Genomic DNA, 14,546 nt, shown 5'->3' on the forward strand with positions numbered 1-14,546 from the left:
TTTATGGATTTTAAACAGGAAGGGTTGAAAACAGAGTTGCCAGTAACAGAAAATGCTACTTGGAATAAATAAGATTGGGAAAAATTAGATGAACAGAACAAAATTTTCAAACTCACCCATCATAGACTATTAACTTGCCATGATTAAGTAAGTGTGTGTGAAAAGAAAATAAAGTCCTGCAAATGTTTTGGCTACAACACACAGATATATAGAACTAAGACTATTAAAGACAAAAAAGACAAAAAAAAAATTCAATATGATCATTAGATGAAAATGGACTATTTGGTGGGTAGCAGGATATAATGAAAAGAACAGTGGACTTAAAGGGTTGGTTTGAATCTCAGCTCTAGATGTTATAGCATCATCTTGCCCAAATCACTGAACCTCTCTGCATCTCCATTTTCTCAAAGGTATAATAAGTTTACCATACCTGTCCTGTGTACCTCACTCAGTTATGAGAATCAATTGTGAAAATATAATGAAAGTACTTATGTGAAAGCAGTAAGAAACTAGACAATGTCAGGAATGTTTGCATTATTGTAATTATCATCTAAGGATTAAGTACAAATCTCATAAAAACTCTGTCACGAAAACTCTAAGAAAATATCATGAAGAAAAAGCTGAATATCTTAAAGATTCAGAAAATCATGTAAAGGTGGTAGAAATGAAGTCAAAATATACAAGCTAAAAAGTCATTCTACATCAGAAATCAAAAACTTCACAAAACTGAGGGAACCATCCAATAGCAAAGTAGTTAAGATTTCTTCCTAAATTTCTTACGTCTTAGCAGATGCTAAGAAAACTGACTTTACTATTCACTTCTGATTATAATTCATATTTATATAGAAACTCAAAATGGGGAAGAAGAAAAGGAAATGGCTACAACTGAGGAAATGCACCATTTGTACATGTAAGTGAAAAGCAAAGTATTACAATAACTTTTCTTTTTTCCTTTCTGTTTTTTAAATAAACATGGATATTTTGCTAAGTCCAGATTAAAAAAGGTATTGCTGTTCTCTCCTAGCATGGCAGGATCGACTGAAAACAGTTCATAAAGCAAATTTTTCTTTTATATTAACTTCATTGTCATTTCTCTATGTAATACAAAGATCACCTCAGAAGTGAATACGGTTACACAGTAAAAGAATTTGTTTGGATTTTCATGTAAATATATTCTAATATTTTTTAATGTAATAAAATTAATATAATTTAAAAATAATCATACTTTATTGAAGTCTTAGAAATGCAAAAATATTTTATGTATCTGCATTAAAAAACACTGATTTTTAATTTTTTCCTTTCAAATATAACATTTTGTAACTGTTACTTAATGGGATGTAAAAACCCTAATTTCCAACTATTCCACTGTATATACAGCATGGCTGTATTTTTCCCATAATACACGAAAAACCTTATCATAAAAGGAAAATTTTAATCCAGTAATTTGAAAAGCATTTGTTTTCTAACCTGAAATTTTAAGTTGTTTACTTTCAAGTCTAACAAATAACCTAACCCAGAACTCAATGAAGTAATGTATTAGCATATTACCCATATTTAATGGGGCAGATATTCCTACATACTAGAGATACCAAGATTAACAGAACATTCCAGTTAACAAGTATATACTTCTTCTAACAGTGCTGGGTAGAAAGCATTTTTTAAAACAAGTATTAAAAGAGTTAGCATTATCAAGTCACTATCAGCACTCTTCATTAGTCCATCAATGGCCCAGTAATACCTGCTTCAGTGAACAATTTACCTTGTATTTCTCCATTCAAGCTAATTTATGAACAAAAAAACTAAACTAACTTTAGGCAATGTCTATTTATATAAAAATTTACATGTTCCTTCATAATTAGTGGTAAATGTCCCCTTCTTTGCTTAAAATTCTTCATCAAGTAGAAAAAATATCAAAATTAGAATTACTTCAAAATTAATAGAATGAATAAAACATAAAAAAAAAATTTTTCAGACACTGTCCATTACCTCTACTATAAAATTTCTATATCTTAACTATCCACAAATCTCCTAACAAACTATAGAAACTTTAAGACAAATCTCCACTGTCGTCATGCATTTGCAGAACTCTTCTTTTGCCTCCATTATTTGTACTCCTCTTCCTTTCTTGGCTAACTCCTACTTAGGTTTCAAAATTCAACTTACACGTTACCTCTACTAAAAAGTCTTCCCCAATTCTTCTCTCCTCTGATGAATTATGTATCTGTTATGGGAAGAACTATGTCCCCCTAAAAATTTATATGTTGAAGTTCCAATCTTGAGGACTTCAGAATTTAATGTTTGGAGATAGGATCTTTAGAGAGTAATTCAGTTAAAATGAGGCCATCACGGTGGGCCCTAATCCAATATGACTGGGGTTCTTCTAAGACAAAGAAATGTGGACAGGGAGGCCTACAAGACATACAAAAGGGAAGACCATGGGAAGGCCAGAGAGAAGATGGCCATCAACAAGCCAAGGAGAAAAGCCTTGAATGCACTCTTTCCTCACAGCCACCCTCAGAAGGAACCAAATTTACCAACACTTTGATCTAAGAAGTCTAACCTCCAAAACTGTGAATAATGTCTGTTGTTTAAACCACACTGTCTGTGGTACTTTGTCACGGCAGTCTTGGCAAACTAGTACAGTACCTTCCTAAGTTCTTCATTGAGGCTTTTCCTTTACCTCTCTTACAGCACTTAATAGAACACTTCCGTTTCTTTTTCCTCACTAAAACTGAATGATAGATGTCTTTTATCTCTGAATCTCCACAGCCCCAACAACTCCAGGCATATTCATTGATTATATACAAAAGACAAAACATAGGAATCAATAAATATGCTCTTCATTCACCATTTTTCTAATGAATTAGCCCCTCCTTTAGAATGAATTTGCTTATGCCAATTTCTCTACAAACAAGTTATAATTTGAATTAAAATGTTTAGTGATACTTTACCCTGCCATAATAAAATATCTTATAAAAATATTAAGCTACTTTTTATAAAAATTATAGTGTTGTCTTAATACACTTAAAGACTGACTATAAATATAATTTACTCAAGTACCTCTGCCTATCGGCCCATGGCCCATAGTTGAAATCTGTTCCTTTACCACAAACTATATCCAATCCCCAACATGGAGGCAAATCTTGTAATTTGCAATCCTCACTGCTCATTTCTCCTTCAGTATTTTCTTCTGTTTCTTCTGGAACAAGTCCTGTATTGCAGAATACACAATATAGAGGCAATTACTTAAAATTACTGTTAAAAGATTCCCTAGATCAAGAGTTCTAAAAATTTTTTGATCTCAGTAATTCTTTACAGTCATAAAATTACTGAAGATGCAAAGTGGGGTTTTTTGGTGTTATCTCTATCAAAATTTACTGCATTCAAAATTGAAATTGAGCAATTTTTATAAACTTTACTTTTAAAGTAACAAAGAACTCACTACATGTTGACATAATGTTTAATAAAACTAAACTAACTACATGTTGAAATAATGAAAAGCTTAATAAAATTTAATGAGAATATGAAAATTTTTTTTAAAATGAAATTTTAATTCCATTTTTTATGAAAATACTTTTTAATGAAAAATAACCATATTTTCAAAAACAAATTAATTTGGTAATAAGTGTTGGCATTGTTTTTATTTTGGCAAATCTCTTTAACGTCCAGCTTAATAGAAAATAAGTGAATTCGCATAGCTGCTTCTGTATTTAATCTGTTGTTCAAGGATATGAAGAAAACCTAGCCTCAAACAAATAGGTATTTTAATAGCTTTTGCAGATAATTTTGGGTATTCTTCTCTGACACTACACCAAAACTCAGCATGTGGTAGTTTCTTACAAGTTAGTTGCAAAGTGGAATCTGAAACCCTATCACTGCATTTTTTGTAGCCTGATACATTAACATTTACTTATCTCTTACACTTTGAATAGATCTTTTAACCATGGCATGACTTTGTAATATCATGCATTTGGAAAATACTGGTTCACAGAGACATATATGTTTCCCAAATATTGATAAACTTCATTATTAAACATTTTAAAAATCAATTTGTTAATATCACTGTTGGTCTCATCAGAAAAATCCTCCCACTCACAGTGGCAGCCCCAAATTTTCTAAAATTCTAATTTTTATATGAAAACTCAAAATCATAGTTTGTCCCTAGCTGCTCCTTCAAGTGAAACCAGTGCTCCATGAAAAGAGCAAATAGTGTGGGTTAGAACTCAACTATCCAAGTGCTTTTCCTCCAAACATCAGTATACTTTGGTATACTGTGTATTTGCATTATGTGTACTTGCCATTTTATCACACCGAATATTGAAAAGATTACTCAAGGGTCAAGATTTGATAAAAATAATTATTACTGCTTAATCAAAGACATTCTAAACTGATACTGGCATTTGTTGTTCTACTATAAATGTGTGGCAGTGAAAAAGACAGTGATTAACAGTACATGCTAAAGTACCATCAGCTTACCCATTATTGCTTCTGTACCAACAGTGTCAATATGGTGAAAAAGGCAAATAACATTCTAGTTTCATTTTGAAAATACCCTGACCTCACAAATCCCATGAAAGGCATAAAAAGGCCAGAAGTAAGTAAAAACAGGTAAAAAACTAATGTTTAGCTACTTTTATAAAACTCAAACCACCTGTGAAGTACTCTAACCAGCTAGATTTCAATCCTTAAACTTCAAGTCTCAAATCTAATATACTATGATTTTTTTTTTCTTAAGCAGTGTAAACTACCTTAACTGTCACCACATTCTCTAAAGGTTTTCACCCAAGGTCATTTACATTCACAATTTTTGAAGTATACTTGTAAAACCAGAATTGAACCAAAGATTCCTATATTGTTCTCCTTTGGTCTGAAATATTCAATTTTTGACAAATGACACAGACATTCTTTAGGTAAGCATTCTTACATCCACATTTACCATTTATTGATATTTATTTTATCGTAACTAAGGAGACTTAAAACATTATTAAATATCAGTATTTCATAGAAGAAAGAGAATTGTAGCTACGAAACACACTTTAGAAAAGTAATACCTGGTTCATCCATGTAGTAGTAGATGTCAACATCATTTGACTGCATCACCACAAAACCTTCTCCCATTAATCTTGGTGGCCTAGAAGAAGGAGGGGAGAAGGCAAACTAAGTACATCTCCAGAATATACAATGTTCAGTATTCTAATTATGGTAGTAATAGGAGAAAACAGAGAGAGAAAAAAATCTAAAAAGCAATCAACTGTAGCATCCTGAAAAGGGTAAACATCTTTCACATGGACAATGAAGTATTCCATAGCTAAAGAATATTCCATGTTAGACTAAGTAATAAAGTGGTACTGAAAAATTTTTAGTCAATATATTAGTTTCAGAAAGAAAAAAAATTTGTTTTACATTTTTTAAGTTTTAAATGAGAGAAATCAATTTAAACAAAGTTTAAATACAATAGAACAATCATTAGAATAATTATATTCTGCATTTGCAATAAAAATTTACAATTAAACTTAAAATTCAACCATTTTATATTAATACCTTACAACTGAATAAGAAATATTTTATATATTTGTAAAACAAACTTTAATCTTTCAGAAATATTAAATTAAAAAATGTTGTCATTTTTATTTTTAACAACTTTATATTATCTATTTCCAAGAATATTTAGTTGATCAACTTGAAAACATTGTGGAATGAATGTCTCTCTACAATCACTTTCTCACAAACTACTAATTTTTATTTGCTTTGATTCAGCAATCCTTCTCTTTGTCATCCATACACCACCATATCTTCCTTCCACAGCAAAATTAACTTCTCAATCATCAGATAATATATACAAATTCAGCAACCTTCTTCTAAGTTTGTATTAAATGGGGGCACCTGGGTAGCTCATCAGTTAAGGTTTGACTCTTGATTTCAGCTCTGGTCATGATCTCTCAGTTTGTGGCGGTTCGTGGAATACAGCCCCGTGTCAGGCTCCATGCTGACAGTGCAGAGCCTATTGGGATTCTCTCTCCCTCTCTTTCTGCTCCTCCCCCACTCATGTGCAGACTCACTCTCTCTCAAAATAAACTTTAAGAATATGTATTAAATGACAAAAGTTAATGTTTAATATCATCATTTAATCTCCACACTTACTTCTGAAGAGTGAAAAATACAATTTTAAATCTTTTTACAAAAATTAATAGCAAAACTTCTTTTATCTTACTCTTGTAATCTTCACAAAATTCCGATTTATTCAATATTATAATTTTTACCCATAAATATAGAAATGTGTACACAGCCCACATTCTACAAGATGTTTAGCAAAATCTGTGATTATGAAGAGTGAGATGAGCTAAACACAAAGCCTCCCAGGTACTAAAGCAGGGAAAACCTCTCCAGCATTCTACCCAATCCCCAGAAAATCTAATAGCAAGCTAGCCAAAAGTTAGAACTAAGAAGGAATAATCATGCTTCCTATAACTTCATAAACTTTATATTGCCTACACACAAAGATAAAAGCTGCGACATAGTGGAAACCCATTATATACACATATAAATTACACAAATGCAACCACGGAGTCTCCATCACAAAAAAGAACAGCGATTGATAATAACATAAAGACATGAGAGCTCATATCCCCCCATGAGCCTGTGGCCTGGAGTTAGATGAGAGTAATGTGTCTGCTATTTCTTCAGAGTTCCATTCCAATCATATGAAAGCATCCCACCACAATGAGGGTGAGTCTAGCATGCATCCTTCACACAATGTGTCTAGTGGGTATCATTCATACAATGTGAAGCAACTACTTCACTGAAGACAAAACAAATATGAAAAGCTAGACAGAAAACTGACCAGAACTTACCTGTTAAGTAAGTTCTAAAACTGTCAGTTTTCCAAGAGTAATTTGGATTCAATTTTCAACTTTTCATTAACTCAAAATAGTACTCCACTATACTGCATTGGTTGAATATACTATTAATTCATCCCTTCTGGAAATACAAATATACCTGTAATGTATATTTTCTAACATACAAACATGTAGGTGTAATTGCCCAAAATAAGTTTCCCAAATACAGTGAGGAGAAAGGTACCATTATAGGTATTATCTTTTACCAAAATATTTAAAATTAGAGTTCATCAATGAAGAGTATATCCATTCATCTTATAAAGTAAAAGTACACTGCTAACTGGTTTAACAGAGAATATACCCAATTATTGCCCAATTTGTACCAAAAAAACTCAAAAGGATGCTAAAGATTCTGATATCTACATTAGATATAAATAAGTTTTAATAACTTTCTTACTCATCATTTTGAAGACCAACATATCTTGGACTGGGAACAAGCATGACTCGAACATTTTCAAGCTTTCCTTTCACAATATGCATAAATTGGTCAAGATGACTGGAAGGTGGTTTTGTAGTATAAGTTAAGAAAGCATCATCAAAGTTGATACATAGAGTTTGAGGTTGGTAATGATTTCCAAAGGCCAAACGTCCCTAAAAAGTAGACAAGAGATATTATGACATAATATACAGGCCATATTTTTTCCTTCATTGACCTAATAACAGACATTTCAAATAAGAACTAAACAATTCCACTTTAGCACTATATACTATTCACACTACCCCACTGATCAATTTAGACTAGTGTTTAAAGAAATTTAAGTACTTTTGAATAAATAGCCCTAACAACCTAATAAATTTGTGCTATGATAGTACTGGTGTTAAAATAATTCTTTCACACTTTAAGAACTTTGGAACCAAAACAACTCTAAAAATTACTTTATTTTCTTAAGTGAAAATTTTTTTTGCAAAAATAAGAGGCTCTGTTATTAACCCACCAAACATTCATTGCAGCAGAATTTACTTACTGTGCTCACATTGACTTTTATAACTGGAATGAGTGATCTCCATGAAGATGTGGGGTCTTGAGATTCTGTTTTTACTTTAACTCTGAGGAAAAAAAATAAATTGACAAACATAAGAAAAACTTAAATAGCCAAGAATACACTTGGCTTCTTCACAATACACATTAGTACCAGCTGTAACTTTCCAAATACATCTAACGACTACTCCAGTAAACAAAATAATGACAGCATCTAACAATACTAATATCTTTAAATAGCTCTTGGAATGCATTCTATGATATACCAATTTTCAATAATTTAAGTTGCCTTAAAAAATATTAATTCAGGTTGTCTTATGTCATGTTGTAATACAATGAGTATAATGATTAACGTAACGAGAGCATATCATAATTTATACTTCTGTCATTAAAACTTGTCACTCTAGGGGCGCCTGGGTGGCTCAGTTGGTTAAGCGGCCGACTTCGGCTCAGGTCACGATCTCACGGTCCGTGGGTTCGAGCCCCGCGTTGGGCTCTGTGCTGACAGCTCAGAGCCTGGAGCCTGTTTCAGATTCTGTGTCTCCCTCTCTCTGACCCTCCCCCGTTCATGCTCTGTCTCTCTCTGTCTCAAAAATAAATAAATGCTAAAAAAAAAAATAATAAAAAAAATAAAAATAAAAAAAATAAAACTTGTCACTCTAAAAACAGTTTTGTTATTATACCTTGCTATTATACCCTCCCATGCTCGTGCTCTCTTTCTCTCAAAAATAAATAAACATCAAATAATTAATAAATAAATAAATAAATAAATAAATAAATAAATAAAATGAAAATGATAGGCCAAGAATAAGGAAAAGAAAGTGGCCGCTCACAAAGTACAAAAAGTTTAAGATACCAAATTTCACAACAAATCACTAAAGATTTCAGATGAGAACTCAAGGCGTATCTCTTCAATAACCCAGTAACTCCTAAATCACACTTCTGAAGCCATCTCCACTAAGGTAGTCCTCAGTACCTAAAACTAAATTTGAAACGGACCCCACTACCTTCCCCTCTAACTTCTTTCTCTAAGGTTCCCTGAGTATGACCACTGATTAAATTATAAGCTGGATTCATTACTGACTCCTCCTTCTTACTCATTCTGCACATCTAATCTATCACTGTCAAACACATTCATTTACCTAAGTATATATGGAATCCATCCACCTTTCTCCCTTCTTGTTACCAACCCAATTGATGATAATCTTTTCCCTGAATTGTCACATCTTTCTTCCTTCTCAAAATGTATAACTTTTATTTCATTTTCTTATTGCAATAGGTAGTACTTGGGAGTGGAAAAGAGTAGTGAGAGGGAACATCCTTGCTTTGTACCTGATGTTAGTGGGAAAGTTTCTAGTTTCTCACCATTAAGTCTATTGTTGACTGTAGGGTTTCTGTAGATACTCTTTATCAAGTCAAAGAAGTTCCTAGTTTACAGTGAGATTTTAATCATGAATGGGGGCTGGATTTTGTAACATACTTCTGCATCTATTGATATGATCATTTGATTTTTCATTTTTAGCCTGTTGATTTTTGAATGCTGAGATAGCCTTGCATACGTAATAGTTTTTTAAGTAGATGAGGGCATTTATTCTCAATTATATATTTAATGGATATTCTGTCCCAGGCACTGAGCTGAGACTAGGGATATTGAGAATATGACAACTGTTCTATTTTGAGGGAATTTGTAGCCTAGAATAGGAGTAAGAATAGTTAAGAGGCAATTTTAGTGCAAGAAGTGTTACCATAGGGAACAATAGAATTCGGTGGGCACACAAAGAAGGGTCAGAGGCAACTGGGACATGAAGGGTGAATGAGTTAGGCAAAGAATATCAAGAGTCTTCCATAGAGAAGAAACATATGCAACACAGAAGTTGTTTACTGAGGCTGGAGAAGATTGAGGTAGGAAAGGAAGAAATAAGACTTTCTATGTTTGCAGATGACACAATCTGACACAATCTGACACAATCTGTATAGACTATCTGAAAGAACTGACAAAAAGACTCCTGGAAACAATAAGCAATTATAGCAATGTTGTGGAATTCAAAGTTAATATTATACAAAAGTCCATCACTTTCCTATATACCAGCAATGAACAAGTGAAATTTGATATTTAAAAAAAATTTTTTTAATGTTTATTTTTGAAAGAGAGAGAGAGAGACAGAGCATGAGTGTGGGAGGGGTAGAGAGAGGGAGACACAGAATCCAAAGCAGGCTCCGGGCTCTGAGCTGTCAGTACAGAGACCGATGTGGAGCTCGAACTCACAAGCTGTGAGATCATGACCTGAGCCAAAGTCAGCCACCCAACCGACTGAGCCACCCCGGCGCCCCTGAAATTTGATATTTAAAACACAATACCATTTGCACTAGCACCCACAAAATGAAATACTTACATATAAATTTAACAATATATAGAGAAGATGTACATAAGGAAAACTATAAAACTCTGATGAAAGATATCAAAGAATCAAATAAATGGAGTGATATCCCATGTTAATCGATAGGAAGACTCAATATGATCAGGATGTTAGTCCTTCCCAACTTGATCTACAGATTCAATACAATTCCAACTGAAATCCCAGAAAGTTGCTTTATGGATATTAACAAATTGATCCTAAAGTTTACATAGAGAAGCAAAAGACCCAGAATAGACAACACACCACTGAAGGAAAACAACAAAGTTGGAGGACTGACACTACCTGACTTCAAGACTTCGCTTAAAACTACAGTGATCAATGCCAACCTAACTTCCTAAGAAAAGAAGGATATCTGGGCTTATATTTTAGACCACTTCTCAAAGCTCTGTTAAGGTATAATTTGTATAAATGACATGCAAAAAAATGCACTTATCTAACAATTAACAAAGTTAACAATTTGGTAAACTTTGACACGTATATAAAGTAACGAAACAATAAAAAAAAAAAAAAAAGAAACTACAGCAATCAAGACAGTGTGGTACTGGTGAAAAAATAGACACACAGGTCATTGTAACAGCTTAGAAAGCCCAGAAACAGATGAAACAAAGTCATATATTTGTATATGCACCATAAATGTATATACATGTGTATATATTCATGTGCATGCATTCAAAAGGAAAAAAACCAAATGGATAACAACAGTCATCAATTTGGAGAAAAATAGCACTAGTAAAGCAGAAAAGGACTGCTTTTTATATTATATAATTCTGTAATATTTGAACTTATAAAAGAATTGTAGAATTATTTGTAAATACAAGTCTTAGTCAAACTACAAAAAAAGATTAGGCTATGTTTAGGTGAGTAGCATCGGTGATATTCTAATAAAAGCAAATGATTAAATGTTGGAGATCAATAAAATTCAAGTGTGACAATGAACCTTTCAATTTTAGACTGGGCTCTTGTTCTTCCATTTTCCCGTGATTTATCATCCTCTTTCTTGGGTGGAATTATTGTTGGTTCCAAACCAAACAATTCTTGAAGACGTCCATAAAGATCCGAACGATTATAGACATGAAATTCAAAGTCATTGACTGTGATGTATAATCTGGTTTCTGCCTTTGGATCTAAAGATACCAATTACAAAAAAAAAAGTTTTTAGTCAACTTTTTAAAAGCTTTAGTCAAAGGTTTTATTAAAATCATTCACAGCTAAACTAACTCAATTTATTTTAAACAGAATTCTATGATAAAGAGAATCTTAAATTTTTAAAAATATATATTTAATTTATATAACACATAATTCATAAAAACATATAAACATATAAAAGTTTTTAAAGTATATAAAATAACAGAAAGAGAAAAAAAAGCTGATGTTACTATAATATTTCAATTTAGCATTCTAAAACAACCTGAATTTCTATATTTTATATTTCTGTGTAATATATTTTATATTTCTGTGTAATGACAGAATTTAAAGACTTCATGCTAAGAATAATAGCAAAGTGCCATTTACAGACTAAAAGTAAAACTTTATCCTAACAATAAAATTACAGTAAAATATAAATAGTAAAATGTTCAAAGCATGATGCATTTAAACATCACATTAGTATTTAAATTTTTACATCATAGAAACTAAGACTTTTCATAAAAACTAGTTTATTTTTAAAAATTACACAATACTAAAACCAAGATCTTATAAACTGGAAACTTCAAATAATAATCTTCTCAAATAAAAGATATAATTACCATAAACATAAGTAAGAAGAGTAATTAATAAATCCAACTACAAAAGAGATTAATGAAGCACTTGTTTCTCCTGAAGAAATAATCTAAGACAGTGCATCACAGGTCAACCAAAGATGGTCAGGAAAAAGGTACCATAGTCAGTGCTTTCTTTTGTATGATCTTTTCTTATGTTATACAAGGGGTTTTTAGGGTTTTGTTTGTTTTTTTGAGAGTGCTTTTCTTAACCTTTATCCATTTTTCTCCCTATCAAATTCAACTGAAGGACAATTAAATTAGATATGATCAGTTAGAAGAACTATGGAGAACTGTTATTAACTTTCATTATAGTAGCTTACACTGTGGTTTATCTTTATTTTTTCAAGTTTTTATTTAAATTCTAGTTGGTTAACATATACTGTAATACTGTTTTCAGGAGTACAATTCAGTGATTCATCACTTACATATAACACCCACTGCTCATCACAACCAGTGCCTTCCTTAATACCCATCGCTCATTTAGCCCATCCCCAGTCCACCTCCCCTCCAGCATCCCTCAGTTTGTCCTCTATAGTTAAGAGTCTCTTATGGTTTGCTGCCCTCTCTTTTTTTTATATGAGAGATACACCTTTAGTAATGTACCAAATTTCACCAAAATTAATTTCTTCTTCAGTTAGCTAGCAAACAAAAAAACATATGAAATGTCAAACACCCTAAATAAATATAAATTTTATTTTAAATAAACAAATAAAAAAACTATTATTCATACCTCAAAAATAAACTATGGAAAATGAATCAAAAACTTCCATTTTTTTTAATTTATTTATTTATATTCTAGTTAGTTAACATAAAGTGTGGTATTCATTTCAGGAGCAGAACCCAGTGATTCATCACTTAAATTTAACACGCAGTGCTCATCTCAACAAGTGCCTTCCTTAATGCCCATCACCCATGTAGCCCATATCCTGACCCACTTCCCCTCCCCCAAACTGAGGGTTTGTTCTCTGTATTTAAGAGTCTCTTATGGTTTGCCCCCTTCTCTGTTTTTACCTTATTTCTCCTTTCCTTCATCAATGTTCATCTGTTGTGTTTCTTAAATTCCACATGAGTTAATTCATATATTTGTCTTTCTCTGAGTTATTTCACTTAGCATAATACACTCTAGTTCCATCCATGTTGCTGTAAATGGCAAGATGTCATTCTTTTTGATCACTGAGTAGTATTCCATTGTATGTATATGTGTGTGTGTATGTGTGTATATATATATATCTCTCTTCTTTATCCATTTATCAGTCAATGGACATTGGGGTGCATTATCTTTACATAATTTGGCTATTGTTGATACAGCTGCTATAAACATTGGGGTGCATGTGCCCTTCGAATCACCATTTTTGTATTCATCCTGAATGTCTAGTAGTGCAATTGCTGGGTCGTAGGGTAGCTCTATTTTTAATTTTTTCAGGAATCTCCATACTGTTTTCCAGAGTGGCTGCACCAGTATCAAAGGGTTCCCCTTTCTCTACCCTTGCCAACATCTGTTGTTTCCTGTGTTGTTAGTTTAGCCATTCTGACAGGTGTGAGGTGGTATCTCATTACGGTTTTGATTTGTATTTCTCTGATGACGAGTGATGTTGAGCATCTTTTCACATGTCTGTTAGTCATATGGATTCTTCTTTGGATAAATGTCTATTCATGTCTTCTGCCCATTTCATCATTGGGCTATTTGTTTTTTGGGTGTTGAGTTTGATAAGGTCTTTACAGATTTTGGATACTAACCTTTTATCCAATATGTTGTTTGCAAGTATCTTCCCCCATTCTGTAAGCTGTCTTTCAGTTTTACTGATTGTTTCCTTTGCCGTGCAGAAGCTTTTTATCTTCATGCGATCCCAATAGCTCATTTTTGCTTTTGTTACCCTTGCATCCAGAGACATAACTAGCAAGAAGTTACTGCAGCCGAGGTCAGAGAGGTTCTTGCCTGTTTTCTCCTCTAGGATTTTGATGGCTTCCTGTCTCACATTTAGGTCTTTCAGCCATTTTAAGTTTATTTTTGTGTATGGTGTAAGAAAGTGGTCCAGGTTCATTCTTCTGCATGTCGCTGTCCAGTTTTCCCAGCACCACTTGCTGAAAAGAATGTCTTTATTCCATTGGATAGTCTTTCCTGCTTTGTCAAAGATTAGTTGGCCATACGTTTGTGGGGTCCATTTCTGGATTCTCTACTCTGTTCTATTAATCTATGTATCTGATTTTGTGCCAGTAATATACTGTCTTGATGATTACAGCTTTGTAATATAGCTTAAAATCTGGAATTATGATGTTTCCTACTTTTTCTTTTTAAAAACATTACTTTGGCTACTCAGGGTCTGTTCTGATTCTGGTAAATTTTAGGATTGTGTGTTCAGCTCTGTGAAGAATGCTGGTGTTATACTGATAGGGATTGCACTGAATGTATAGATTGCTTTGGGTAGTATTGACATTTTAGCAATATTTGTTCTTTCAATCCATGAGCACAGAGTGTTTTTCCATTTCTTTGTGT

General features: G+C 32.5%; 1 protein-coding gene across 12 annotated transcripts in view; it reads right to left on the bottom strand.

Moving 5' to 3' along the window:
- The window catches only part of KIAA1109 (KIAA1109 ortholog), a 214,937-nt gene that overhangs the window by 168,493 nt on the left and 31,898 nt on the right, over positions 1 to 14,546 (bottom strand). For all 12 annotated transcript variants that reach the window (XM_042983961.1, XM_042983959.1, XM_042983962.1 and 9 more), the window contains 5 exons: positions 11,230 to 11,416; positions 7,862 to 7,943; positions 7,294 to 7,487; positions 5,052 to 5,131; positions 3,061 to 3,211 (listed from right to left, as the gene is read on the bottom strand). In XM_042983961.1, coding sequence (XP_042839895.1) covers positions 3,061 to 3,211; positions 5,052 to 5,131; positions 7,294 to 7,487; positions 7,862 to 7,943; positions 11,230 to 11,416 — 694 coding nt within the window. The remainder of the gene's footprint in view (positions 1 to 3,060; positions 3,212 to 5,051; positions 5,132 to 7,293; positions 7,488 to 7,861; positions 7,944 to 11,229; positions 11,417 to 14,546) is intronic.

Source organism: Panthera tigris, chromosome B1 (genome assembly GCF_018350195.1).
Source record: "Panthera tigris isolate Pti1 chromosome B1, P.tigris_Pti1_mat1.1, whole genome shotgun sequence".
Classification (NCBI taxonomy): Eukaryota; Metazoa; Chordata; class Mammalia; order Carnivora; family Felidae; genus Panthera; species Panthera tigris.